Source organism: Daldinia childiae (assembly GCF_008694065.1).
Source record: "Daldinia childiae strain JS-1345 chromosome Unknown Scaffold9, whole genome shotgun sequence".
NCBI lineage: Eukaryota > Fungi > Ascomycota > Sordariomycetes > Xylariales > Hypoxylaceae > Daldinia > Daldinia childiae.
In genome coordinates, this window is record NW_022984650.1 from 1,738,428 (window position 1) to 1,763,785 (window position 25,358).

General features: G+C 44.1%; 8 protein-coding genes across 8 annotated transcripts; 5 read left to right on the plus strand and 3 right to left on the minus strand.

Annotated features, from left to right (window-relative positions):
• Positions 1-160: 160 nt before the first annotated feature.
• GL218_07668 (putative von willebrand factor protein) lies at positions 161-958 on the minus strand (the record flags this gene model as incomplete). Its single annotated transcript, XM_033584433.1, has 1 exon — positions 161-958. The coding sequence occupies one exon, from the start codon at positions 956-958 to the stop codon at positions 161-163; it is 798 nt and encodes a 265-aa protein (XP_033432590.1).
• Positions 959-1,887: 929 nt separating this feature from the next.
• On the plus strand, positions 1,888-3,411 carry GL218_07669 (uncharacterized protein; the record flags this gene model as incomplete). Its single annotated transcript, XM_033584434.1, has 1 exon — positions 1,888-3,411. The coding sequence occupies one exon, from the start codon at positions 1,888-1,890 to the stop codon at positions 3,409-3,411; it is 1,524 nt and encodes a 507-aa protein (XP_033432518.1).
• Positions 3,412-3,898: 487 nt separating this feature from the next.
• GL218_07670 (putative endo-beta-1,4-glucanase D) lies at positions 3,899-4,705 on the minus strand (the record flags this gene model as incomplete). Its single annotated transcript, XM_033584435.1, has 3 exons — positions 3,899-4,132; positions 4,190-4,504; positions 4,571-4,705. The coding sequence occupies 3 exons, from the start codon at positions 4,703-4,705 to the stop codon at positions 3,899-3,901; spliced, it is 684 nt and encodes a 227-aa protein (XP_033432771.1).
• Positions 4,706-8,260: 3,555 nt separating this feature from the next.
• Positions 8,261-9,865, plus strand: GL218_07671 (uncharacterized protein; the record flags this gene model as incomplete). The annotated part of the gene is made up of 2 exons (XM_033584436.1): positions 8,261-8,662; positions 8,726-9,865. 2 exons carry the CDS (start codon positions 8,261-8,263, stop codon positions 9,863-9,865), a joined length of 1,542 nt encoding a protein of 513 aa, XP_033432772.1.
• A 2,154-nt stretch (positions 9,866-12,019) lies between these two features.
• GL218_07672 (Formate acetyltransferase 2) lies at positions 12,020-15,931 on the plus strand (the record flags this gene model as incomplete). Its single annotated transcript, XM_033584437.1, has 3 exons — positions 12,020-14,684; positions 14,895-15,409; positions 15,569-15,931. The coding sequence occupies 3 exons, from the start codon at positions 12,020-12,022 to the stop codon at positions 15,929-15,931; spliced, it is 3,543 nt and encodes a 1,180-aa protein (XP_033432769.1).
• Positions 15,932-16,739: 808 nt separating this feature from the next.
• GL218_07673 (uncharacterized protein) lies at positions 16,740-19,405 on the minus strand (the record flags this gene model as incomplete). The annotated part of the gene is made up of 8 exons (XM_033584438.1): positions 16,740-16,906; positions 16,980-17,259; positions 18,129-18,370; positions 18,440-18,728; positions 18,782-18,878; positions 18,948-19,159; positions 19,227-19,297; positions 19,372-19,405. 8 exons carry the CDS (start codon positions 19,403-19,405, stop codon positions 16,740-16,742), a joined length of 1,392 nt encoding a protein of 463 aa, XP_033432770.1.
• Positions 19,406-19,860: 455 nt separating this feature from the next.
• Positions 19,861-21,004, plus strand: GL218_07674 (uncharacterized protein; the record flags this gene model as incomplete). The annotated part of the gene is made up of 2 exons (XM_033584439.1): positions 19,861-19,923; positions 19,979-21,004. The coding sequence occupies 2 exons, from the start codon at positions 19,861-19,863 to the stop codon at positions 21,002-21,004; spliced, it is 1,089 nt and encodes a 362-aa protein (XP_033432768.1).
• A 3,736-nt stretch (positions 21,005-24,740) lies between these two features.
• On the plus strand, positions 24,741-25,275 carry GL218_07675 (uncharacterized protein; the record flags this gene model as incomplete). Its single annotated transcript, XM_033584440.1, has 2 exons — positions 24,741-24,815; positions 24,877-25,275. The coding sequence occupies 2 exons, from the start codon at positions 24,741-24,743 to the stop codon at positions 25,273-25,275; spliced, it is 474 nt and encodes a 157-aa protein (XP_033432653.1).
• Positions 25,276-25,358: the final 83 nt, after the last annotated feature.

Genomic DNA, 25,358 nt, shown 5'->3' on the forward strand with positions numbered 1-25,358 from the left:
CAAGTTAGTAGCTAGCTAGGTACTCAACATTAAGTACATTAAGTAGTCGACCATTTAGAGGATATGCAACGCATTTAAAGTAAGGGTAAAACTCATAGTGCTCATCTGTTTATGAACGGTGCCTAGCTTTCGTAGATCCAGACCTTAGAAATGCGACAACTTAGAGGTTCGTTTCGTGGCGTTTTGGAGGGGTTGTTCCTGCAAGGGCCGTCTTTGCTTCGTCCATCTTCTTTGACACGGCACCTAATATAGCCTTAACCATGTCGTCGGATCCGAAGCTAGCAGGCCAGCCACGCCATGCTACGGTGTCGACGATGTCGCGCGTGCGAGCTTGCTTCCACATCTCGTCGTCCGCGTGCTCGAATTTCTTACGCGCCTCCTCGTTATCACCTAGCTGGAACAACATGACGCCTAACTGATGTGCAGGTGCGTTCATGCTATCCAACTCCTTGGCAATCTCGAGCAGCGGGGCCGCAAAGTCGTCGTCTGATATGCCGGCGGTAATCACGATGACATTAAGAGGGGCTCGCTGAGGATCCAGCTTAAGCTGCTCAATGTACCAGGCTAGGATTTTCTTCAAACGAGAGCCTAGTTTGCATCCGCCGCCGGGCTTAACGCCCTGGAATATGTTCTGCGTGCTATCACGCTTTCCGGTGTCGCTATGGACTTTACCGATGTGGTTATATCCTGACTTGCGCACAGACATACCGGGGAAGTAAAGCATGGGCCTATGGTTGACAAAGTAGAGGTCGACACCGTTTTCATCATATTTGAGACAAACTGGAGCGACGGCTTGAATAAGAGCTGACACGTCGCTCCACTGGCGCTTCATGTTTGAAGAATCGTCGATAACAAACAAGGTCTCAAAGTATTGCAGAAAAGAGAGCAATTCGGTATGCTCAGTGCCAGGTGCCTGAGGGACACCGGCGGTATCGTCGTCGTTAGTGTAAGTAGCCATGTTGACGATTTGATGAATTGATGTTTAGTCCGACGATGATAGAAAGCGTTTAGAATAGGAGAATGGGGCGTGAGGATTAGGTTAGGGAATTTATATCATTCCACTTTGTTCGTATTGTTTATATGAGCTGTGCGTTAGGCTGTGTTATCGTTGGCAAGTCACAGCCCTGAAATACCACGTAATGAGGGTCCGATTCTGTCAATCCCCCGCATGATTAGGGGGGGGGGGGTTATTTTTCTTCAGGGATATTATTGTTTAATTGTGGATCATACAGCTGTGCTTCGCTGCTTTGATCGACATGTTTTTTAGTGTTACTTACACGTGTATCTCGTGTATCTAATAATTCATACATTCTGTATAAAACGATACCGCTTTTTGGTGTTTATTCAGTGACGCGTTGGTATTCAGTTAATGATTCCCAACGTACAACTGTACAACTTTCACTGTAAATGAATGAATTTGTTATTTATTTCAATAGTAATATTAGCTTTCAATTTACATCAATGCTATTGTACAATTTCCCCATATCAAAGAGCTATTGAAATTACCACCTTTGTCAATCATGTATTCAATGCGACTACGATCAAAGAGTCTACAATGGCTATTGAATATCATCATTGACAAGCACTATACTTCAGGAATCACTTAACTATGGACAACCAAAATCCCAGAACAATTCTTTCAGGTACGAAAATAGCTATTAGGCATTTTCAAAGCCATTGTTCGTACAAACTCAAAAATTAATTGATAGATGTCAAGACTTACCTAGTATAAAGTCTACCCAAGGGAGCCGTGATGGAGATGATATTCAGAAAGCAGATCAGAAGACCTCAGCTCACAATCTATCTAATTCAGCCGGACTCGATATTAGTCAAGTGAATATTTACAGAATCTACCTCAGCTACTAAACTCATTGTTAATTCGACAATATGCCTGCAGCACCAATGACCTCTGCCGCCAGGCTTATCTCAAACCCTAACTTCAAGAGTGGCTGGGGAGCAGTCCTCACCGCACGGACTAATCAAGTAATCCGCAGTGTGAAGAAGGAAGCCGACGGAATGTATCGACTACAAACCGCAAGAGATCGACCTATCTCTCCGACTTCCATCTACACTTCCTTATTCTGGGAGGCACGTAATTTTAGAAAATCATCAATCGTCTATACGCCCGCGGTTGATGACGATCTCCCACTTTTCTCAGAGGAAGGTAAAGGTTTTGATAAGGCTCGAAAGGAAATTTGTCGAAAGGAATTTGAGAACATCAACGATGCTGAATTTCATCCGCTGTTTAAACCCATGCGTGATTGTAAATTCACGCTATGGCCTATTCACCTACCGGTACAGGACGTCTGGGTTACCGTCATCCTACAGATTGGGGCAATCTCCACGAACTCTCAAGCGTCCCCTACTCTCTTCGACCGAGAGGTGCTTGCATGTGCTATTATCGACCCTTTACCAAATGACCGTGACGATCGAAGACACTTTATTCTGGAAAGGTTGGCGGAAATCTTAGAAGATGGCTGCATTCATTTACCTGACAGCGCTATGATTGAAAGTTTTACGACAGACGACGTCCCCGAAGCATGGGCAACAGGACATGTGGCTTATGCTGTATGCCGAGAATTTATTCGCCGACTGAAGGTTCTCAACTACCAAGAGGATTGTGGCCGTGCTGTGAACACTGATCTACTCTGGACTGAATTTGAGGAGCATCATGACATAGACTCCTACCGAGAATCAATGATGGCTGCCTGTGCGCATCGTACGATTCGAAAATCTGGATATGTTGTACGAATGGCACTCGAGGTTCCTAGTGAGAAGTCGAACTACTATCCCGACAGTTTAAATCCATTCTTCGAAGACCAACCGGACGAGTGGTTTACAAAATCCAAGGCAAAGTCAGCCCGTAAGACACAAGTCAAGACTCCCAAGAAAGATGAGAGTGTCACGGCTCCAGTCTCAACTGCTGTGTCAGAGCATGGGTCAGACGTGTCGCAACCGAATGACCTGGAATCAGATGGTCATGACTCGGACCAAGATGCGGATGTAGAGCAAGTACCCGAGAGTGATGTATACACCCCTACGAAACCTGCATTCGATGGTCATGACAAGCCTATGGGGAGTCCAGTCCTCGAAAACATCGAAAACATCAAGAGCGAAGAACCTCATGCTTACGAAGCAGTCGTAATCGACAGTTATCAAGGTCTCCAAGAACAGGGAAACACTTGCCCGGGTCCTATCATCCCAGAACCTTTAAGAGAAGCAACTCCGGTTCCAGTTGCTGAAGTACAAGCTACCCCTGAAGAAGCAGAATCTAGCTGCCCGAGCCCAGCAAAGCGTAAGCTAGATGAACTAGATGGAGTAGATGACAGAGAGGAGCCTCCCATGAAGAAAGCGAAAATCGAGGATGATGAAAAAATCGAGGACATTGAAAGAATCGAGGATGCTGAATAGATAGGTACCTAGACATAGGGACGAGTTTTTGTTTTTTGATGCTTTACCTCGGAGTAATGTTTCGATGATAAGCTAGACTGCCTAGCTGGATACCTACCTAGATATCTGAGATCTATCTGTTATGTTGTTTACATGCCAAGTTTATAAGTACCTGATATTTACGCGGAAACTACCTAAGATATGTAGAATATTTATTTGATTTCATTATAAAGAAAACTCCAATTCAATTCTTTTTATATGATTTTTCCAATGTGATCGAAAGGACATAGTGATACGAAATAAGAGGTACCTAACCTACATTGTTCGTGAGACCTACCACGAAGAATGAAAGAAGTGATTTAGATGCGGCATTCGCTCAAGCATGAGGGTCAGAGTTCATTTTCTCTTGGTAGTTCATAATAATGTAATATCAATTATGTTGTATACTGCTGAGGCATTTGTCACAGGAGAAGGTTGAAATTTTGAGACTTTAGGACTCTATACTTCATCACTTACATGCCGCGACAGGGCCGCCAGGTGCAGTGTATGTCGTCGGGTCGAAGCCGTTATACACATTTGGGATGTAAATATTCTTGTCCTGGGCATTATAAGCCCCGGGTAATGAAATTGTAGGCGAACATTTGCCCCCGCTCCCTGTAATCTTCAACTGCATACAGCCGATGTAGAATTGAGCACCACCAACCGTCTGCGAGGCGTGAAGAGCCAGCATTTCTGAGCGAAGCTAGAACAGTATCAGCAATTCAGGAGTTATTCAAACCAGTCATATAGAGAAACATACGAGGTAATCTCCACTCTTCAAACTCGTAGGCAGTTTGAACGTGTAGTTCCCGCCATTGTTCTGTACCACTTCATTCGCCCAATGTCCATCTACGTAGTCGCGTTCGTCAATCTTAAACCAGCCCGCTCCAACTCCAGAGGCTTTAGCGGCATCGTCTACCGGACCGTACAAGAAATGAGTGATGGGGCCAGGGTGGCCTGATGGATCCCAACCAACAGTGATACTGTCTCCTCCCCGAGCTGGAACGGTCGTTACCCCTGAAGGTACCTTGTCGCCTCCGACATTACATACAATATCGTTGCTTTTCAAATCAGTCTAGTACAGGACGAGTCGATTACGTTAATATTTCTTCCACTGAGTTTGAAGAGAGTTACGACTTACGACTGGGCTGTTACTAGGAGCGCGGCGAATTCCAATCTCGTAGCCAGGAGAAACCCCGTTGACCCAAAATTGGTGGAGATTTTGATGGGCGGAGACGGCCGCAGCCAACGACACAATGAGAATTGACTTCTGCATGGTTCCAGGACTAATATCCCAGGTACGATTAAGGCAAACTGCGAATACAGAGGAGACGAGTAATTTTGCATTGAGACATCATATACTTACCGCTGCCTTATATATAGCGACGGATAGGAGAACCCACATGCGCAGGGTGGGTTATGCCAGCGCGTATAGGGGTAGACATACGATCGTCTTTTTAGGCTCAATCTGCGCGGCGGGAAGAAACGCTGCACTGGGACCACGACCCCGGTTTGAAGTCGCATCATAACTGCATTTTGGTATAGCTCTCACACTAGTTGGCTTGGATTGGTGGAACATCACGATTTCTATACTGATTTCGACTTCTTCGGTATGCGTAAGCCCGTGGCCCGAGTGTATAATAGACAACGAACAGCCACGTAGTCCAAGCATATCTCAAGCCCACAAGGACAGACTTGTCGTAATTAAAACATTCGAGACTACTAAAAACATAATAACGTAAGACTTTTATACTCTTAGCAAAGTTGTTATATTTACCTATTAATTCTACCTCAGGTAGGTAACTATACTTACTGTTTATTTCTTCTCATGGTGTTACTATATCACCACATGTAACTCGATTTAAAACAAAGGTTTCTTTGACAAATCTGTCATCTTGTATAAAGACCTGAATCACGTTTCTGCGGCTAGGAAGTTTAGCTATCAAATAGTTCGTCCCGGGAATATAGAATAAACTTGTCGTCGCGCTTGGGCACTACTTCTAAGATAGTGATATCCAGTGAACAGATAATAATAACGGTAGGTAGCCAATGACTATTTTCAATGATAATGAAAAAATGAATATCGCAACCGTACTAGGTCATACTCAATAGAATGGCTGGTAGTAACCTCCATCATAGAAGTAATATAAACCTGCTAGATCCATTTCAATGATAAATCTTGAAATACATGAGAACATATATTCTATCAAATGTAGATTTGATATAACAACAGTGCTTACCATAGCGGAGGAGGGGGGTTTGGGAGAATGGTTTTAAAACTGGAATGATTCCATGCGGCGGAACGTTTTTGGGTTTTAAGGGCTTTGATTGGTCAGGATCCGGATATAGTGGGTCCATGTACCCACTTTTAATATTTTATTTCAAAGAAAGCGTTCCATAACCGTAAAACTATTCTATCCCGTAAAATCGTTTCAATTTTTAAAACGATATTATTAATAATATAAAATTTTAATAATAAAAAAATGAAATAAAATAAAAAATAATAAAAAAAAATAATATTAAAAAAATAAAATATTAAAATAAAATAAAAAAAAATAATAAAAAAAATTTTGTAAAAAAAGATAAAATGAAAAAAATAAAAATAAAAAATTTTTTTTTTCGAAAGTTTTTTTTTTCTAAGTTAAAATTTTACTTTTTTTGATGTAAAGGTTATAAGGCTTAAAAACAGGAAAAATTTCATAATGAAATAATTTGATGAGATTGGCCACCTCGTCCCATTAGCTCAAACGTTTACACTTTAAACTTTAACCTTAATAAATAAAAGGTGGGGTTTATGGTTACACGAACGCAAGAGTGGTGGGTTCGAGGACCAATCCTTCTAATTTTTTGACTTTTTTCCTTTTTGACCCCACTTTTTCACGTGAATATCACGTGAAAGTCACGTGAAAAGGCAAATCGTTCTATTTTACGGAATTATTCTAGTAATAGAATCATTCCACGATGTTGGAATGCACCAAGCTGATTCCCATGTTACTATCAGGTAGAATGGTTTCATTTATACGGAATGATTCCCTATACCCCCGGACCTCCCCTATGGTACTCTTTGTTTACGTTAAGAATCTTCTAACACAAGACTTGAAACTATTAGATCATGCTGTGGTTGGTGATAGGCGAGGAGCCGGGCGTGATCAGGCACGATATCAGAAAGCTTCAGAGCCAGGTCGCTGGCAATAGCAACTACAAAAAACGGACCTCTTCCTCGTGGAGCCTTTCTGAAGGAGGAGATAGCTTATATAAACCAAACCATTGCGCGAAATCCGAACTCCCTGTCTTTAAAATGGGCATAGAAGCTGGAGATGTACGCCCACCGCTGCCGCAAGTTCAGAAGAACGGTTACGGCTGAAATCGGGCTGGCATCGGAAAAGCAGTCAATCGATTCCAGTACCTTGAGATGGGCAATTTGGAAGCTGAGGAGTTTGATACTTTGATAATAGATGTAATTTTGCGGCGGCAGGTCCTCGAAATTAAGAAGGCCAAGCAATCTTTGACTAGCCCTAGGGAAGATCATAGCATGTTGAATGAGATCTTTGTCACCCTGGCTAGTGTCCGTCGTCTCCCCACGTTCGATTATAAGTTTAAACTAATGGTTGCATTTTAGGATCACGACTCCACTGTTTATACCCTTATCTAGTTCGTGAGTTTCTGTCAGATATAAATATCTATCCGATATATGAAATGTAATAGAATAAAATCTGTTACCAAATAACCTTTTAGTGGTGTAGCGGTATGTCGACAGTTTCTAGAGTTTCCTAAGATTTCAAGACCATGAGCGCTTATGAAATGATCTTCCTGGTACCCTGATAAGTCGTATGCGAGATTACGAAGCCTATGATTAATTTATAAGGTATGAAATATGAGATGATGAGAGCAACTCTTGTCTACGGGTATGACCATAATTTCAGTTATGTAACTCACTCGGTGGATGCGGTATGGTCTCTACTCATCGGTATTGATAGTAAGAACGATATTAGTTTCAACTATGCATGTGATGGTAATGCGCTAGTTCGCAAGCCAGAGCGAATACTCACCATGCACATGCGTCTTTGGAGAATAGGGGATAGGTACTAGTACTTTCAGGGATTAGATTCGATTCTAAAGCCTGCCCCCTTGTTATTCACAATTACCGACACCTAGGTACATAAATGTTCAGATTTATTTAGTTGCGGGGTAATCAGAATAGGGGTTTGAATAATAGACCGAACTTGTCTGATGAAGTCATAAACCTTCATTTGTACTAGAAATGGTCTATTATATATGGATCCATTGAGAGGGGAACTTTTATGAAATGTAGTAACGTAAATCACTAGTCAGCGGCCCACACAAGTCAGCGGCCCAACGAAAATACATACAAAATACGTCTGTGCGTAACCGTGCACTTTACTTAAAAAAAATCCTATTAAAATTCGGATTTTAAATTTAGGTATATATTTAAATCTTAATAATAATGATATTTTTCTTTATTTTTATACTATTTTTTTTAATTAATTAAAAATGAAAAATATAAAAGTAGGTCCAAAAATGTCCTAAAATTTTATAACTTATATTATAGTGTAACAGTATTTTTTTCAGTTTTTTTATATATTAGTTTTATAGTTATATAATACATATTAAAATTTGGGAAAGTTTGACCAAAAGTTGGTAAAGTTATAGATTTTTAAAAATGTTGATTTTTGGTTATATTTTGGTTGGGCCGTTGACTTGTGTGGGCCGCTGACTAGTGATTTACGTTATTAAGTTTAAGGGACATGCATTCTATGTTTCCCTCTATTTTTGCAGTGTCTAAAATATCTTCATTGTTCAGTTATCAGGAATGGCCTACTCAAAGCTTATAGTTTTCACGATAATCACCTATCTTAGTCTTTGTAGAGGATGGGCTGAGAAAAGGGCTTTTTCTCAAAAGGCAGAATGGGATACCAGCAGGCTCCAGAAATTTGACTGGAAACCTAGGTTGTTCATAATGTCAGATATTCTTAATGAACCGGACGACTCAATGTCTCTTATACGCTATCTTCTTTATTCCAATGAGTTCGATACACGAGGAATCTGTGCAACTACTTCCTGGTGGCTCAAAAATGAGACTCATCCTGAAGAGATGAACAAAATAATAAATGCATATGGAGAGGTGGTGGAAAATTTAAACCAACATGTCAACCCAAATTCACCATACGATAACGCCGAAAGACTACTATCGCTGGTTACTTCGGGACCATCAGTAAGGCCCCTTAGCCTCAATTGGCAAATAAAAACGAGTATATACTAATTCATGTATACTTAGACATATGGGAGGGCGGCATTGCACGAGCCGTTGAGCGAGGGTGCTAAGCGCATTATCCTCGCCTTACAAGAGTCTCAAGAGCCCCTTTTCATTGCGGGGTGGGGCGGAACAAATACACTCGCTCAGGCGTTACTTCATATCAACAACACCATGTCCTCTTCAGACGCTGCCGAGTTAAGGTCGCGAATACGGCTATATACGATCTCTGATCAAGACGATACGGGCCCTTGGATCCGAGCTCATTTTCCTGACATATTTTATGTCGTATCTATTCACGCGTGGAATGCTTATTCACTGGCAACGTGGAGTGGGATTTCCCTCGCTGGGTGTCCTTGTGCAAACTCAACACTTGTACAAAACCCTTGGTTAGACGCCAATATCCGTCTTGGGCCCCTGGGTTCCCTATACCCACAAATTGAATTCGGCATGGAAGGCGATACTCCTAGTTTCCTGTGGCTAGTACAGAACGGCCTTGGTTACCGTGATCGCATCGACTGGGGAAGTTGGGGTGGAAGATATAGTCTAGCTCTGGCTCTAGTTGATTGGGCGGGTGGGATTGATACAAATCATTTTGTCGACTCCGTAGAAAATGCGATTGGCCTTGACGGACAAGAGTATTCAACGCCACAAGCATCTATCTGGCGCTGGAGAGCGGCCTACCAAGATGATTTTGCGGCTCGAATGCAATGGACTCTTACTGCGAACTTCTCAGAGGTTGGGCATCCGCCCGTCTTAAATATCAATGGTCAACAAGGTCCAGATCCACTGATTGTCCAAGTCAAGAGTAATGAAACGTATACGTTCGATGCGGGACTGACGCTGGACTCGGATAACCCTACGGATAATAGCCGTTTAGAGTTCCAGTGGGTTTTATATCGGGAGTCTACAATGTTCCAAGCAAATGTTTCACTTAAAGCTCTCGAACCCCCCGTGGGATCAAACGGAGTATTGGAAATTAATGATGCTGGGTTTACTAACGCGACACTCGGCACCAAGGTCCAAGTTACTGTACCACAGCCCCTATGGAATATTTATACCGGAACATCTCCTGGCTTCCACATCCTACTTCAGGTCACCAATAGGGCAGGCCAATATCCAATTCGACGATACATGAGGGTGATATGTGAATACGATATTTGAACATATATTCGCCATGCTATCTATATTTATTAAAATAGTTACAATCCTCTGACTCTTACTTTAGCTATTGGTAGTCAGAAATTACTCCACCTCCGTCTTTAAGTCGGGGCATTCTATCTTCATGAAGTAGTGTTGATCGGCCTTATAGATCTCAATTTATACAACGTTTAGGGGTAAAAATATATTGCAATCCAATTAGTCAATGCAAGGGGTTAGCATATATATAACCTAACTAACCAAAACACTAAAATATCATCCTGGTATACTTTATGGATGTCTAACAGAATATAAATGTAAAACCACACCGAAAATTGCCTATATTCAAAAACCTAGTTCCTAATAAAAAGTAGGGAGATGGTCTTAAAATTAACTATGGTGTAAATTCTACAGTATACGACCACATGGTTGAATCGATCCGTATACTTTACAAAACATATCAACCTACCACGAGAAGAGGGTGTGAGACCTCATGTAAATACTGAGTCCCACTTGTATGCAAGCCACGCGGGGATATGTACGCAAAAGCTATGACGGAGGCAGTTGTCGATAATATAGAGGATTATTACTTCGTCGGTTAGTAAACCCGATGATCCCTTGCCACTTAATTCTATTGCGACATAGTTATTAAAGATGTCAACATATAATTCCTATAATAACTGTAATATGGCAGAACAACTAGGGTGGAACACTGTAAATGTCGTGGAACAAGGTGGTCCTATTCCGGTTAAGCTAGCCTCCAAGTATCAGATCAAGCATTTGGATGAGCTTAGGAAAATATTTCTATAATATCTTCGGGACGACCTATAGTATGGTTGGTTCGGGGTTCCGATAGAGTGGGACGAATTATTCGAGGTAGCTACTTAATTTTCTTAGCATTATTATAAGTTACGTAAATGGCAGTGATGTGTCGATTCACAAGTGCCTGAGACAGCTACATATGCGGTAGCTTCCTTAAGCAAACTAGACTGTATTTAAGCTAGAAATATTCCAATAGTTCAATATGTGACAATATTACAGATTCCACTGCTTTAAGTGAAGGAAAATCCTAATAGGTTGATTAGTTGGATTTGTGAGAGCTTTACAAGCCTTTATTTGCAAATCTCGATGTTATGATAGGTAGCATATCCTGTGGTCTCTTCTTGCCGGCAACTAGCACGCAGCACTAGCATATATTGACAAGAGATGGCAATTTAGATAGCAATAAAAACTAGTGGCCGAGGTTAACGCTCAGTTATCATACCCCTCAGTGGCTTGCGTTTCCAAGTCATCGTGCCTAAGACTTGCAGCGGCCATTTCGGAACCTCACCCGATCCCTAGTATACATCCGCGGGTCTAACGCTTTCGTAGATATATGTTGTGTATATCACAAGTGAAGCTATAAGGTTTCATACAGATATGTGTAACATCGTATAAATGGGTTACCACATATAGAGGGAAAGGTGGTTGTGGAGGTGTTAAGTACTAACAATACGTTTATTAACAATTATATTTAAACTATTGATTGTTGAAACTAAAATATGGTATTTATCACTATATAAAATAGAAATTATTCTAATTTCCCCATCATGTAGCTTTCTATGAATTTAAAAAACCACTGTCCGTGGTGGCGTTATATAGGCCTTTTGCTAACGCCCACATCTACATACAGACTGGGCGCGTTTTTGAGAATGGTCTGCTATGCAGTGTTACCTATAGCTTAATAGAAACTAAAAGCTATCCGCATTATTGGATCAGCCAAGTGAAAGGATATGGAATCACGAAGCTCCTGTAGTTTCCATCGGGATCTTCGTGTACAACCACACTCCAATTAACCAATAATCGATCGTGACAATTCATAACTCGACTCACCGATACCTGTGGTGACGAGAAGGCGTGCTCTCCACATATTACCCTACATCACAGGTAGCCTCGGATTTCATCAGTCAAGGGCACATGTCTTAGCGTTACTCCAAACGGTGCAGTTATAGTACTGCGAAGTGGCTTAAAATGAAACTATATAACTTTCATTATGGCCAGCCGAGTACCTCCCAGACTTGGATATAAGGAGCATAGTTTAAAGGATATATTCCATGAGATCTTCAGATATAGCTTCTTTACCCCGGCCAGTCGCTCTAATGTCATTGAGTTTCTAGACGTACATGAACACAGGACACAATGGACACAAAACTCAACCCAACACTCCGGGCTGCTCAGCGCGGCCTTCTCATGCGACCCCTATTCGGTCGAATCTTGACCATCTTCCTCAAGCAGCAAGATGACCAAACGCTGAAAGCAATTATTCAGATCATCCAAAAGCTAGATGAGGATATCGTAAAGAAATACACGAAAGACTGTGGCTTGATTGCCGCCTTTTCTCCAGCGCTCTGGGGTCGATGGACAGACCAAAGCATCACCATCTCTACCACAGTACTCGATCGTGGTATCAACTTTGCTAATACTGGTGGCGATGTCTTGCTTTATATTAAGTCTCCTGACCACGAGACCGCAACGATGCTGGCAGCATCCATATACCCATCACTAGAGCCACTTGTCATAGATATCCAGGATCTCGAAGTAGGCAAGCGTCCCGATGGCCGAGTCATGGGTGGCCGTTACCTCGACCACATCAGCAATCCTAATGACCCTATCAGCTTAATCGAAGATATTCTGATTCCCGGGCCTGACCTCCCCCGCGGTGCCACTTTCGCTATCACGCAGAAGTTTCTCTTCGACTGGCCTGATATCTCCTCGCAATCCGGCGACGCCTTAGACGCCGTGATTGGGCGGAGGCCGGATGGTGAGGTAATCTCCCAGCACGCTGGTAGCGCTCATATTCACCGTGCGCATATCCTGGACAAAAATCTCGACCAGAGGAAACTGCTGCGCCAAGCCCTGCCATTCGGAAAGTCCAAGGGACAGGCTAGTCGCGAAGAGGGCATCATGTTTGTGGCCTTCTGCAACGACCAGCAGCGGTTTGAAAACATTCTGCAAAACATGGTAGGCGATCGTCCAGAGAGACCTCTTGATCGCCTGATGGATTTCGTTCAGGGTATCAGCGGCAGCTACTGGTATGTTCCATCAGCGACTGAGCTGAAAATCACTGGCGTTAGTGTCAAAGATGATGTGTATGAGGATCCACACTGGGACGTTCGCGGTCCCAATCCTTACCTTTTCTATAACTCGCAAGATTATATGCATCAAATGACGCAGGAGATAGTCATTGGAGGTGATCGTCCCAGTGTTCGCATCTTGAGCCTCATGTCGAGATCTTTCTCTCATTGGCGAGACGGTTGGATGACCCGCCAGCATTTCCCACGCTTGCAGCACTTGAAAGAACTGATTCCCCAAGAGACCTTTCCACAATCAACTCTTGAGCGCAAGGGACTTGCTAATTTCCAAACGCTATCCGATCTTCTTTCTTCACCACTCTCCAAGATCGCGCAGGAAACCGGGTTGACTCGTATCGCGGCCAAAGAGTTGATCGTCGGCGCAATCCCTGACTTCACGCTAGGAAGGGGGAAAGAGGTTGTCCCTTATCTAGATGAAGATGAAACTATGGCTGCATGGTTGAAGGGTGGACTTAATGAGTGGTCAGCTATGGGACACGTCGTGCCCAATTATCAAACCCTAGTTGATAACGGGCTGGCAAAAATGATCGCAGATCTCGACCAACAAAGGGAAGAAGCTCAAAATCAGGAAGATGACGCCAAAGCATCTTTCTATATCTCTGCTAGAGATTCGATTAGAGGTGTTCAAAAGTACCTCGAAAACTGGGTAGAGATTGCTCATGATGCGCATGATCGGGCCACTGATGCGGACGACAAAGAGAACATGCAAACAGTCATCAGCTGCCTGGAACACCTCGTGGATCACGCACCTACCAGCTTCCACGAGGCGGTCCAGTTGATATTCTCTTTCCACTGCTGTCTTCATCTTGTTGGAGAGCTTACATCTTTTGGTCGACTCGACCAGATCCTCTGGCCCTTCCTCGACCGAGATATCAAGGCAAACAAAATCTCGTATGATCGTGCCCAGGAGATAGTGGACTGCCTCTGGATCAAAATTGGCGAGAACGCCTTCGTCAACCGTGCGTTTATCTACGACTATAGAACCTACGGCACCACGTCTGTGAACGGCCTCGGCGGAAACTTCCCTCAGGGCGGTGGCATCAACCAATGGGTACAGCAGATCACTGTAGGCGGGTACACGGCCACGGATGCTGAATCTCCAGAGGGCGGTGCCAATCCTGTTACTCTCATGTGCATTAAGGCGGCACGTCGCATCCCCGTCAACGCCCCCAGTCTCACGTTACGTGTGTATAAAGACATACCTAAAGAATATCTGGACGAAGCGGCCAAGTCAATACTGGCCGGCGGCGCACACCCTGTTCTCTATAACGACGACAGGCTGTGTGAAGGGCTTTTCCAGTCGGGTGAGACCATTACCCGTGCCTGGTCCCGCAACTATGCAGCGGACGGGTGCTATGAGCCCATGATGACAGGAGCATCGGAATTCACGTTCGGCAACGTTGCCCCTATGTTAGCGCTCGAGCAGACTCTTAACCAGGGCTCCACCTACGGCGCCGCAGGACCGGTATATCTCCGCGGTCTGAAGCAGACATTTCGCTCCCGTCCTGCGTCAAAGATCACTTCCTTCTCGGAACTCCAGGAAATCTTCCTTGGTCACCTCTCCTGGCTCGTCATCCAGAACTACAACACCCTGTTCAACGCCTATGGCAACCTCGCCGATATATGTCCATCGCCCATGCTTTCCGCACTCCTCGATGGCTGCGTCGAGTCGGGACGCGATCTAACATCCGGTGGCGCAAAATTTCATATCAGTGTGTATTTTCCTCTCCTTTTGTTTTCCTTTTTTTTTCTCGAAGGGGCAATCATACCCATAGCAAAGAATCGATTAATCATAGATTAATACACCTCCCAGCCTTTATTATTTATTCATTTCCAGCACAAACTCTTCCCGCCCATCATTATCCTATCTAAGTACAAACTTGAGCTTATACGTTTATAAACAGTTGCCCCATTGTGCATAGGTGTAGCCAACACGATCGACTCTCTATACGCTATCAAGAAGTTGTGCTTCGACACAGAGTCCGCACGCGTCACACTTCCAGAACTTGTGAGATGCCTCATCTGCGACTGGGGCTTTGACATGATCGAGCCATACCAGGACACTAGCCTGGGCCCCGCCAACGCCGCCGAGATGGCAGTGCGGTATCAGGAGTTGCGAGGGGCAGCTCTGGACTTGCCCAAGTGGGCGAGCGGGGACGGGGACGAGGAGCTCCAGGACCTAGGAACGTGGCTCGTCGACAATTTGGTACGTCTGTGTGTGGATACCGTACGCGAGCCAACGATGGCGCCGGCCCTTCGAGGCGCGCTAGACAGGATCTACGAGAAATACGGCCCGGGATTCGAGTTTGTGGTGACGCCTGGCGTCGGAACTTTCGAGGGCTACATAGGTGACGGCATCGACTGCGGCGCGTCGGCGGACGGTCGCCGGAAGGGCATGCCCATCGCATCGGACATGTCGCCCGTCCCAGCCGCGCAGGTAAGCTTCCAGAGTTGTTTCTTCCCTTTCGAGCCTAGTCTATCCCAAGACGTCTACTTGTTTCTTCATCTCCTTTGTTTGCCTCTATGTCTGTTCCCAAGACAATTCGCGTCGATGCCAGATGAGGTAATTAGGTACTAACTCGCGAACGTGAAATAGGATCTTCCCGCGGCGCCGGTGCATCGAGACATATACCGTGCGATGGAGAGCTACACGAGTGAGGCCACACAGATTGGGCTATCGAACGCGGCACCAGTGGATATGAACATTCCGGAGAACTTCCCCCTAGATCAGCTGCAGCAGTTCCTGGCAGATTTCGCACAAGGTAAGGTTGGAGGGAACATGCTCACTCTGACTTGTGCCAATCTCGAAACATATCAGAAAGCTTCGGAGGATTCAGAGAAGTATAACCTCCTTCGTGTTCGGATGGGTGGATGGACGGAATTCTACGCCACCATGTTCCCGGGATACCAAGAGCACCAACAACGGAGGCAGTATTTCGAGGTACAGGAACAATACTAACAGTTCGTTATTCTTATATTAAATAAATAACCCTGTTCTCAAGTCAGCCCAAAACCCTATGCGTGATATGCCGGTCTCAGAAGCATAATAAAACAAGCGACCCTTATAGTAATATAAAGAAACTCCAAATTTTATATCATTTATATCAGATACCTCGTACGTTAGGAACATGGTTAGGTCATTTAACCCATCAACTATGACATTAGGTTAGGTACCAAAGCTATCAGCAAGCATACACACTCATTTTATACTCATCATATGAGAAATTTGACTCGCCACGAGACATATACCAGAAGCTGTCAGTAGCACACCACACCACACGATTAAGCCAACCCAGTTCCCCTCGTTTCCTAAGATAGCACCGGCTATAGGATTGCTTACAAGTAGTCCAAACCCCACAAATGATAGAGTCATGCCCAGGCGTGTGCCAAATTTGCTCTTATCGAGCGAGAGACTAGCAATACTGGCGGCGGGCAGCCCCATGAAAGCGCCAGTCATAAAGCCATATAACACGCTGAAGACAACCAAGGCAGCGGAGGTGCGAATAGCAAGTAGACTAAAGGTTAGCACTACACTTGCCCATATCACGGCTATCTGCACGTTAATACTTCCAATCCAATCTGCATAGTAACCCGGTATGAGGCGACCAGGTAGCGACGCCGCATTGATAATCACAAGCAAGTAGTTGGCCAGATTAGGTGTAATGTTGGTCCTCGCCAATGCCAGAAGCTCGATGTAATTCAAGATGATGTAGAAGCCCATAATTCCAAAGAAAAGCCCCAAGTTAAATACTAAGTATGGTAGGTCTCTAAAAGCTGATCGATCGAGAAGGCTTCGGGTATGGAGCATTAACCTTCATTAAGAAGACCGGGATAACAGACGTTGCTAAGAGGATAAAAGCTAGTACCCCTGTGGCCCAGCCGAACCCAACCCTAGGTTGTAGCTGATTGAAGACAATAGGGTAGATAATGCCACCTAGGTATCAATAGAAAATTAGACTCGTACTTCAGGGGTGAATCGCTATGAAACCCAGAACGTTGGAACATACCTATTGCGCTGCCAGTAGACGAAGCACCCATCGCCAGCGCGATGCTAGCATCAAAGTGCTGGGAGACAACAGCGGGTGCGGGCAGGTATAAGCAGCCGAGACCGAGGCCCGTTACCAGCGCCTGTGTCAGGAAGACCTGCCAGTAGACCGAAGTGATGCTGGTAAGAAACATGCCAACTACCACAGAAGCCAGCGAAGGTAACCCGCATCGAAAAGAGGCCCCGCAGCGAGGGAGACGAGAAAGAGGAAGAATGCTTGCGTCGACCCGATCCAAGCAATACTCGACGATGAGTTATCGCTCAACATATCCAGTTGGTAGAAGGCTTGAAACGCACCGTACGAATTCATTAGGCCCCAGGTATTGAGATTCAATATGAACGCGCCCAAACCTGCACCCATGCCAACGGGCCCTCTTTTGATGGAGCTGGAACTACATCAAAGTCAATGATGTTGCTTTGCTCTGTTGCCACATCAATCTTCGGCTCTGCCATTGCTTTTGTCGTAGTTATTCCGTTGTTATTATAGTCTGTTGCATTTCTGCATTCGATATTGCTAGGTTTACACATGGAAAGGGACCATGCCGGACTTCACCAAGCCCGCTTTTGATTTGGTATGATACAAAACTTGACCATACCGTCGGGATATGTTTTGTAAAGAAAGGTGCTCAGTTTGCTTTGTTAGGATAGTGTAACGTTGAGAGACCTCAACCGATGGATGGTTGCTATGCATCCCTTACTGAAGCTCTTCGAATAACTCTAGTCTCTTCATTTACTATACCCTTACCTCCTAGATTGTATTCGGGAGGCAACTAATAAACATAAAAGGAAACTAAAAAATAATTTATGGTTATTAATAGTAACCGTCGCTTAAAAAGTCCATACGATCTATAAACCCCTGAATATCTGGATAAGTTTGGGGGTACATAAGTTTTCATTTAGTTATTCCCAAAGTAGCTCCATCAACATATTCCTATCAATTAAGTCTCTGATTCTGCTATATTTAATCCAGTCCAATGGTAATCAATTTAGTTAGTTAACATTGCTTTAAATGAAGTTGTGATTCGCCAAATCCCAACTATCATATAAGCACGTCATACCGTTCACGATATATGTGCTTGATCTAGATAAGTCCTCATTTCCCACTCCATACACTCCTGAGGAAATCCTCAAGTTGAGTAAACTTGTAGTCCGGTAGCAACTTGTTCCATTCATCCGTAACATCATAAGCACCACGGGTGATAGCGGTCCAGACTCTTGCGGTCGCGGCTTGCAAAAATGAGCCAACCTGCTCAGGCGTAGTGTTGCGAAGGTCTGGAACAAGAATGCCGCCGGCATTTCTTATTTCAGCTTCAAGGTCTTCCTTTTTGAGCCAATCAACCTTCAACGGTCTCCCTACCAGGAATGTTAGCGTTACTTTCATTTAAGCAGTTCTACTACTGTTAAGTATTCATGGATATATACCAATAACCTCAGCTACTCGTAGTAGCTCGCCGATGGTAGCCCTGGTCCCACTAATGCCGCCGATGACTGGCCATTCACCCTCATACTCTACGGCTCGAGCAACCACACCCGCGATATCTTGGACTGTGGTCCATACTATGATATCGTCGAGCGAGCCTTCGACCGCCACGGCGTGCTGGCTCTCAAAGTCGAATAGGAACGGAAGCGTTTGGACATAATTTGCTGTTTTATGCGGATGACCAAGGTAGTTCATGAACGTACCAACTTGGAATTTAGTGTACTCAATAACCTTGGTAATGGTTTAGCGATGGTTACCACCCGGATCATAACATAAGGGAATACCTTGTTTTTCTCGTTGAGCTTCTCCAAATAACGGCTTATCTCAATCTTGCCGGTATACCACGAAAGGGCATCGAGTGAAGACTCTAGTTTTTCGCCCCTATTTTATATCTTTAGTAAACGTCTTGCTAAGAATATATCAAAGGAAATCATGGAATAAAAGTCTTACGTTGCCCATTCCGACGGAGCGTACCGCCTAACACCAGCCTCAATAGAAGCATCGATAAGCAGTTTCTGAGTAGCATTATCTTTGTCAAGATGGACAGCTAAGAAGCATATGACGGTTTCTACGCCCTTAAACAACCGGACCAATTCCGATTTGTCGTCGTAAGCCGTCTTCACCCATTCAACTCCGGGAAGGGAAGGAAATTGGGCGGGATCCTAGGTTATCGTGTTAGAGAGTTTCGTTTTCTGGGAGAAAAGGGGGGAGGGGTATTTAAAGTATCACCTTTCGGACCAGGGCAATTATATCATGCTTTTTGGTAGCTACCAGGGCATCGATAACCTCTCTTGCCAGCGCTAAAGTATCTAGTTAGCTCATAAGTGAACTTCATTTAAGAACATGTTATAACGTCGCAATGCCGGTCACTTACCGCTTGAGGCCGATGCAATAACGACTTTAACCATTTTGACTTATAACGTATGAGACTTCTTAGATATCGATTCAATCGATTTGTTTATGGGTGCTGCTGTTTATTTAGAAGGTTTGGACGTCTTGTTGAGTAGTATACCTAACTTACCTTACGTCCAAGAACTATCATCTTATATACGATTTTACTATATACGACAGTTTAACTTCGGCGAGAACATGATAATAATACAGCTCCATATTTATCTCAATATGCTCCGTTCACATAACTCTCGGGATCATATAAAGTGTGAATGTCCGACCCTTCAGCAGTTCACCGTCAGCGGTTACGTGATCGGATGGAATCGCGCCGCGCCAAGCCGCCAACGTAATCCCTTTTCAACTGAACTAATAACTGTGATCTGACAAATCCGCTAAATAGTTCAATGTCTTCAACCTTACGATCACATAACTATCGGAATAACAAATTGCAATCTCGTATAAATCGTTCAAGATGCTAGCAGCTTCCGATCATCACCAAGTGGAGACGGCAACAGTTGTTGAAGATTCTCTTCGTGTAAGCACACATTCATCCCCCCTGCTCATCTGCGCTACCCCTAACCTGACCATAGCGTCGACGTGAACGGGGCCGACGGTCTCAAGCTAACTTTCGAAAACGTCAAGCTGAAGCTAACCAGCACATACGAAATCAAAATCAACGACTCAAGGACGCGATTGAGAAATTAGTTAATCTTACACGTGGTGATGAGCATCCAGAGTTGCTCAATACAATATTCGACGTGGCAGAAGCTGCGGGTATTGATGCTAAAAAGCCTACACATATCGCTGTCCAACCTATTTCCAAACATGTTACTAGAAACAAACAAACCCTTATGTCTACCGCCGATGGTGAGGAAGACATAGTTGTTAAAGGTACATCTAGGGATATTATCCAAAGATCAAGTCGTAAAGAAAACTCTGGCTCCAGCTTTACCTCATCACTGGCATCTTTGCCTTCACCGCAAAGACTTACATGCGGTATATGGCTAGACCATCAACACTATATGCGGGTTAGTATACCACCTGACGATATTATACCATACCTTGGTCCGGGATCCAAGACTTTCGCAGGAATCCTGTTTTGGTCCATAATGGACCACGCCCGGAAGCAATGTACACGTAGTCACACAGAGACTACTACCTCTCTCATTCAAAGAGCACTCGACCACTCGACAGCGACAGAGAACTGGACCATTACATACATCTACGCAATGGTCGAAGCGAGACAAGAGTACCGGCGCACGGGTTCAATTAGCGCTCAATATGCATCGGCTGCAGAACGAGACTTGCCAAATCTGATGCGTAATCGGATCGATGCAGATTATCATGCTCGAGGAATAGACCCAAATCAATGGTTATCCGCAATGGGGATTGAAGGGCGCGTAAAGAACATGATCGGAAAAGATTCATTTGCAATTCTGGAGACTGCTGCAAAAGGTGAAGGCAGCCTTTCATTACAAGATTCACTCGAGGACATGAAATGCAAGCTCGCCGAGAACTGTGTTTGCTTTGGGGATGGGCCTAGGTGGAATGTTGACGTTGTCGATGCGCTGTTTCTAGACTGGATTTATAAGACCTCTAGGTTATCTCGCAATTGACGTTCAAGGGTAATGAATCAATAATTCACCATGTGATTTTCAAGTTGAGGTAGTTGTTATATTTTATATAAAGACATAAGGAGTAGGCAAGTCTTAAAGTTCACTAATCTGCAAGCTCTTAATCTAAGATGTCTCACTAGTCTAAGGACCTAAATATTAACCATAAGTTATGCTCATAGAGGCTATATAAAACTAAATAGTAAATTAATTAATTAGTATTTTATCTTATAACACTAAGTGCTTAAGTTCTTAAGTTAGATTTTGATATAATTAGATCTAGATAGTCTTACTTTGGGATATAGTCTTGGCTACAGTGTTAGTGGTAATGTTGCAGGCTGACCCCGCTATAACATTAGATAGATTAAGGTACCTAAGGCGGGTAACATGCAAGACAATTAAAATAAAGAGACAACATTTAAGTTAGATTTTAACATGTAACAAAATACATATACTAAGAAATAGGGAGATACTTCTTTTTCATATCATAGCATCTTTTTTGCTAAGCTAATACCAGCTTGATTTGACGGTGAGGAGCAAACAAATCAATTGCACCGCCACGGTTAATACCTCGCGGCGAGATGAAAAGGGTAAAAATAGGGGCGTCGATCCTCCACTATCATCCACTATCGTGACCGTAATGAGTCAAAGGCCGAAGTATACTATAACGCTGCCTGAGGATGATTATTATTGCCTGGATTTTCTTTGTTGTCGGTTCCTTAGGTTACAGGTTAATTATTACCAGACTATTCTACTCCACCTCTCTCAGACAGCCGTGATAAATATTTAAATCGTCCATGTTCTCGTCTTCTTAATGCTATCGGGGATTCTTTCCTGTATGTTCCTCTCTAACCACCAAAGTCTATCGTAGATAGCTCTTGTGAGAACACTAAACGACTATCCTCTTCGTAACCCGGTATATCCAGTGGACGATCAAGGTTCTCACGATTCATCACCCTGCGAGAAATATACATCCACAATTCATTCTCATACCCTGTCCTGAGGAAATTATCGCCACTAGATTATCGACATGTCTCATCAACAAGCAACTGGATCCCAACCGAGCGTTGGTGATCCCCTTCGACAAAACCGACTTCTATTAGACATCAAGGAACTCATGGAAAAGCCTTACCCCAATATCGCTTTACATACTATCGAGGACAACCTTACAACGGCATGTTTAGTCCTTACGCCTCCTGACTATAAACCCATGCACCTCACCATATATTTTCCGCCTTTGTACCCTACAGATCCGCCACGGGTGAAGATGGACTCAGACGTTAATCACCCCAATGTCTATCAGAATTTCATATGTGCTACTATTCTACGTCGAGGCCCCGAACATACACCTGCATACACGCTCAAAGGCATAGCTATCCAACTACTTAGCTTCTTCTCAAGCGACACCGTCGAGCAGGATTATGGTGGAAAAAGATATCTATCCGAATACAAGGCTGTGGATAGGCAGTTAATCGATTCGTTCAAGTGCAGCTATTGTCATTTTGGTCATGGCCAACCGCAACCACCCCGGCCGGTAAAGTACAGATCCCCGACTTACGATGCCCGCGTGGATAGCAACCCAAGTCACTGGCCAACGCTTCAGGACGTTGGAAAACAACTTCAAGCCCAATCCCAAGATCTCCACGTTGATATACAAACGCCTCTACCTAAGAAAATCATAACGTGCGAAATCGACCGCCTACCCAACGAATTGATCCTACTTATTCTGGAGCAGCTAGACTTTGAGCACTTGACAAGCTTTGCTGCGGCATGGTCCAGGGTCAGCCACATCGTCAAGGACTTCGATATTATCAGACAGCGTGAGCTTCAATGCTTTTGCCTCAAGCAGAATTACCACTCTGTGAACCTCGGCGTAGGAGTATCAATTAACCGTGGCCAAATAGCTTCGGAATTTGACCTCCTTTCGCGGGAAGTTTATATGTCTTGGGGTGTTCGTGAGTCCGTCAACGATATCCATTTCGACCACTGGCTTCCCTTGCCTATCTCGCCGGGTCATTGGCAACGGGTTAAGAAGTATGTCGAAATCTCTCTGGAAGTGATGATACACAAGATCAAGAATAATGGGACTTTTTTTAAAGCTCAAGTACTGTTCACATTCATGAATGATGTTGTTGTTCGACTCAATCAAGTAACAGAAGTCACTACTAATCCTTACATTCCTAAAACTAACCTTCGCCACGCGTCAGAGAAGGCTATCGATTCGTATTTCCACCTATTCCACTTATTGGTTTGCCTTGCCACTGAGGATTGCACGCTTGTTAAACATGCAAATTCTCTACTACAAAACTTCATAAGTGGAAAGCGATCTAAAGTGGAGTGTCCTAATTTGGGACATCTCCTTATCGCCTTATTGATATCTGACGTCGAGGTTACCGAGGGGCTTATAAAAGCTATCATCATCGAAGCAATTACAAGAAATGTGGTCTGGCTCTTCGACAAGAAAGGAGCCGGCATGCCCGAACTTTCATATCTAGAGCGGAACCCAGTATCAGCTTACCGTTTGGATCAGACTTTCCGGGGATCTCGAACCTCCTATCGACTTCTAATGTTCTCAGAACTGTTCAGACGCACCGCACGGCCTTCCCACAAGAAACCCTTGAGCCAAGTTCGTGACGAGCTATTCGACCGCCATGGTGCTCCTCCCCCCAATGCAGCCAAAGAACTAGCAGAAACAGTTCGGCGCCTACACACTATTAACGATTTCCCAGCTTTTCTCAGAGAAATGGGCATCCATGAAGTGCCAGATGCCCGGACATTTACCGACATGCTACGGAAGACTGTTAAGTCCAGCGTAGAAAGAGGATACTCTACAATGCCGATATCAAATAATCACGCACTTTTGTTGCGTTACAAAAAGGATCCGCATGTATCGATGACTAATGAAGAGCTTGAATGGCTGAAGGTGAATTGGAACATATATGGTCTCGTAACGTTGCCGAGCTTCTTCCCAAACACCCATCTACGAAATCATCAAAACCAAACAAGGAGGTAACCCATACAAACCACCTAAATCAACATTCCCAATGTGGCTATTGCAAGAGTATCCTACAGGGCTCTAGTGTAGTACTTTGATTACCTACTTGATATGGTTTTGTATTTTGGTGACTGTACCTACACTCCCAAGCTATGTGCTAAGGAAGACTCACTTAGAATTAGATACATATAGCGAGTGAAACGAATAAAGAATGAAATAAAACAAGCTTGATCCCTAGTGCAGAAACGCAATATATAAAGGTGCATATTCATCCCGTATCACAGTGAAAGCATAGGTCGAGGTTGGTTCTTTTAAATTAGAAAAGAATCATTCACCGATCATTTAGATGTGTTGTTCTTAGAGAGATATTCAGCTCGGCCGGCAGGCCCACACGAACAGGAAGTAGACGACCCAAATGAGGCTTGATGATGCGATTTGATCAAATAGAGTAGTAGAATACAGTCCCATGCAACTGTCCTAGGGTATAAGACAAGGTCAAGGGGTGCATGGCATGGTAAGTGATGCTATTAATATTATATTATTATTCGAGTCGCAAGATCAATACCGATTGAGAGCGGTATATAATGTAAGCCGTCAAGCGTAGCGAATATATAAGCGACGAATTCCCCATGCTAATTTCTATATTGTAGTTGACCATCAAATAACAACTACTCACTTTAACACCCCTTTCCGAACCATTTAAAATCAAATTTACTTAACCACCAACAATCCCACAATCTAATTATGTTCGTTCTCACTAGGGCCATCTTGACCTCGCTCATGCTTTCAAGCGCTCTTGCAGCCGACTCAGATCAGAGTGTATGTATCATCCTAGGGTAAAAATACTACGTCCGGACTACTCTACTCTAACATCTAATAGGGGGATATCCAAGACTGTCCCGGCGTGCGAGTCGTCGACGCTGGCTATAGCGGCTGCTGTGTTGGCGGTCACATAGATACTCCTTATCTTTCCGTCTGCGATGGCTGGCCAATCTGCCAGGGGCCGACTACGACGACGCAGACGACAACACCTCTCAGCTGCGCTACCTTTGTGAGCGATGGCCCTAGTTACACGGAGGTGATCGCTAGTATTAGCGGAAATCTCCAGGCGATCACTACAAGCTTCGGTACGACACTTGGTGGCCAGGCCGTACCAACTATTACAAGCTCTGGGGAGGTAGCGTCAAAGACTTCGGAGGGTGCTGCGGCGGATTCGGCCCCTCGGATGGGATTGGTAGGTGGTGGTATCTTAGCTGCTGCTGCAGTAGCTTTGATCTAAGTTGACGGCCAGGTATTTGTCTTGATTCTTGTATCTAATGCTAAGTAAAAGGCGGGAAGGGACTCAAATTTTCAAGTTAAAAC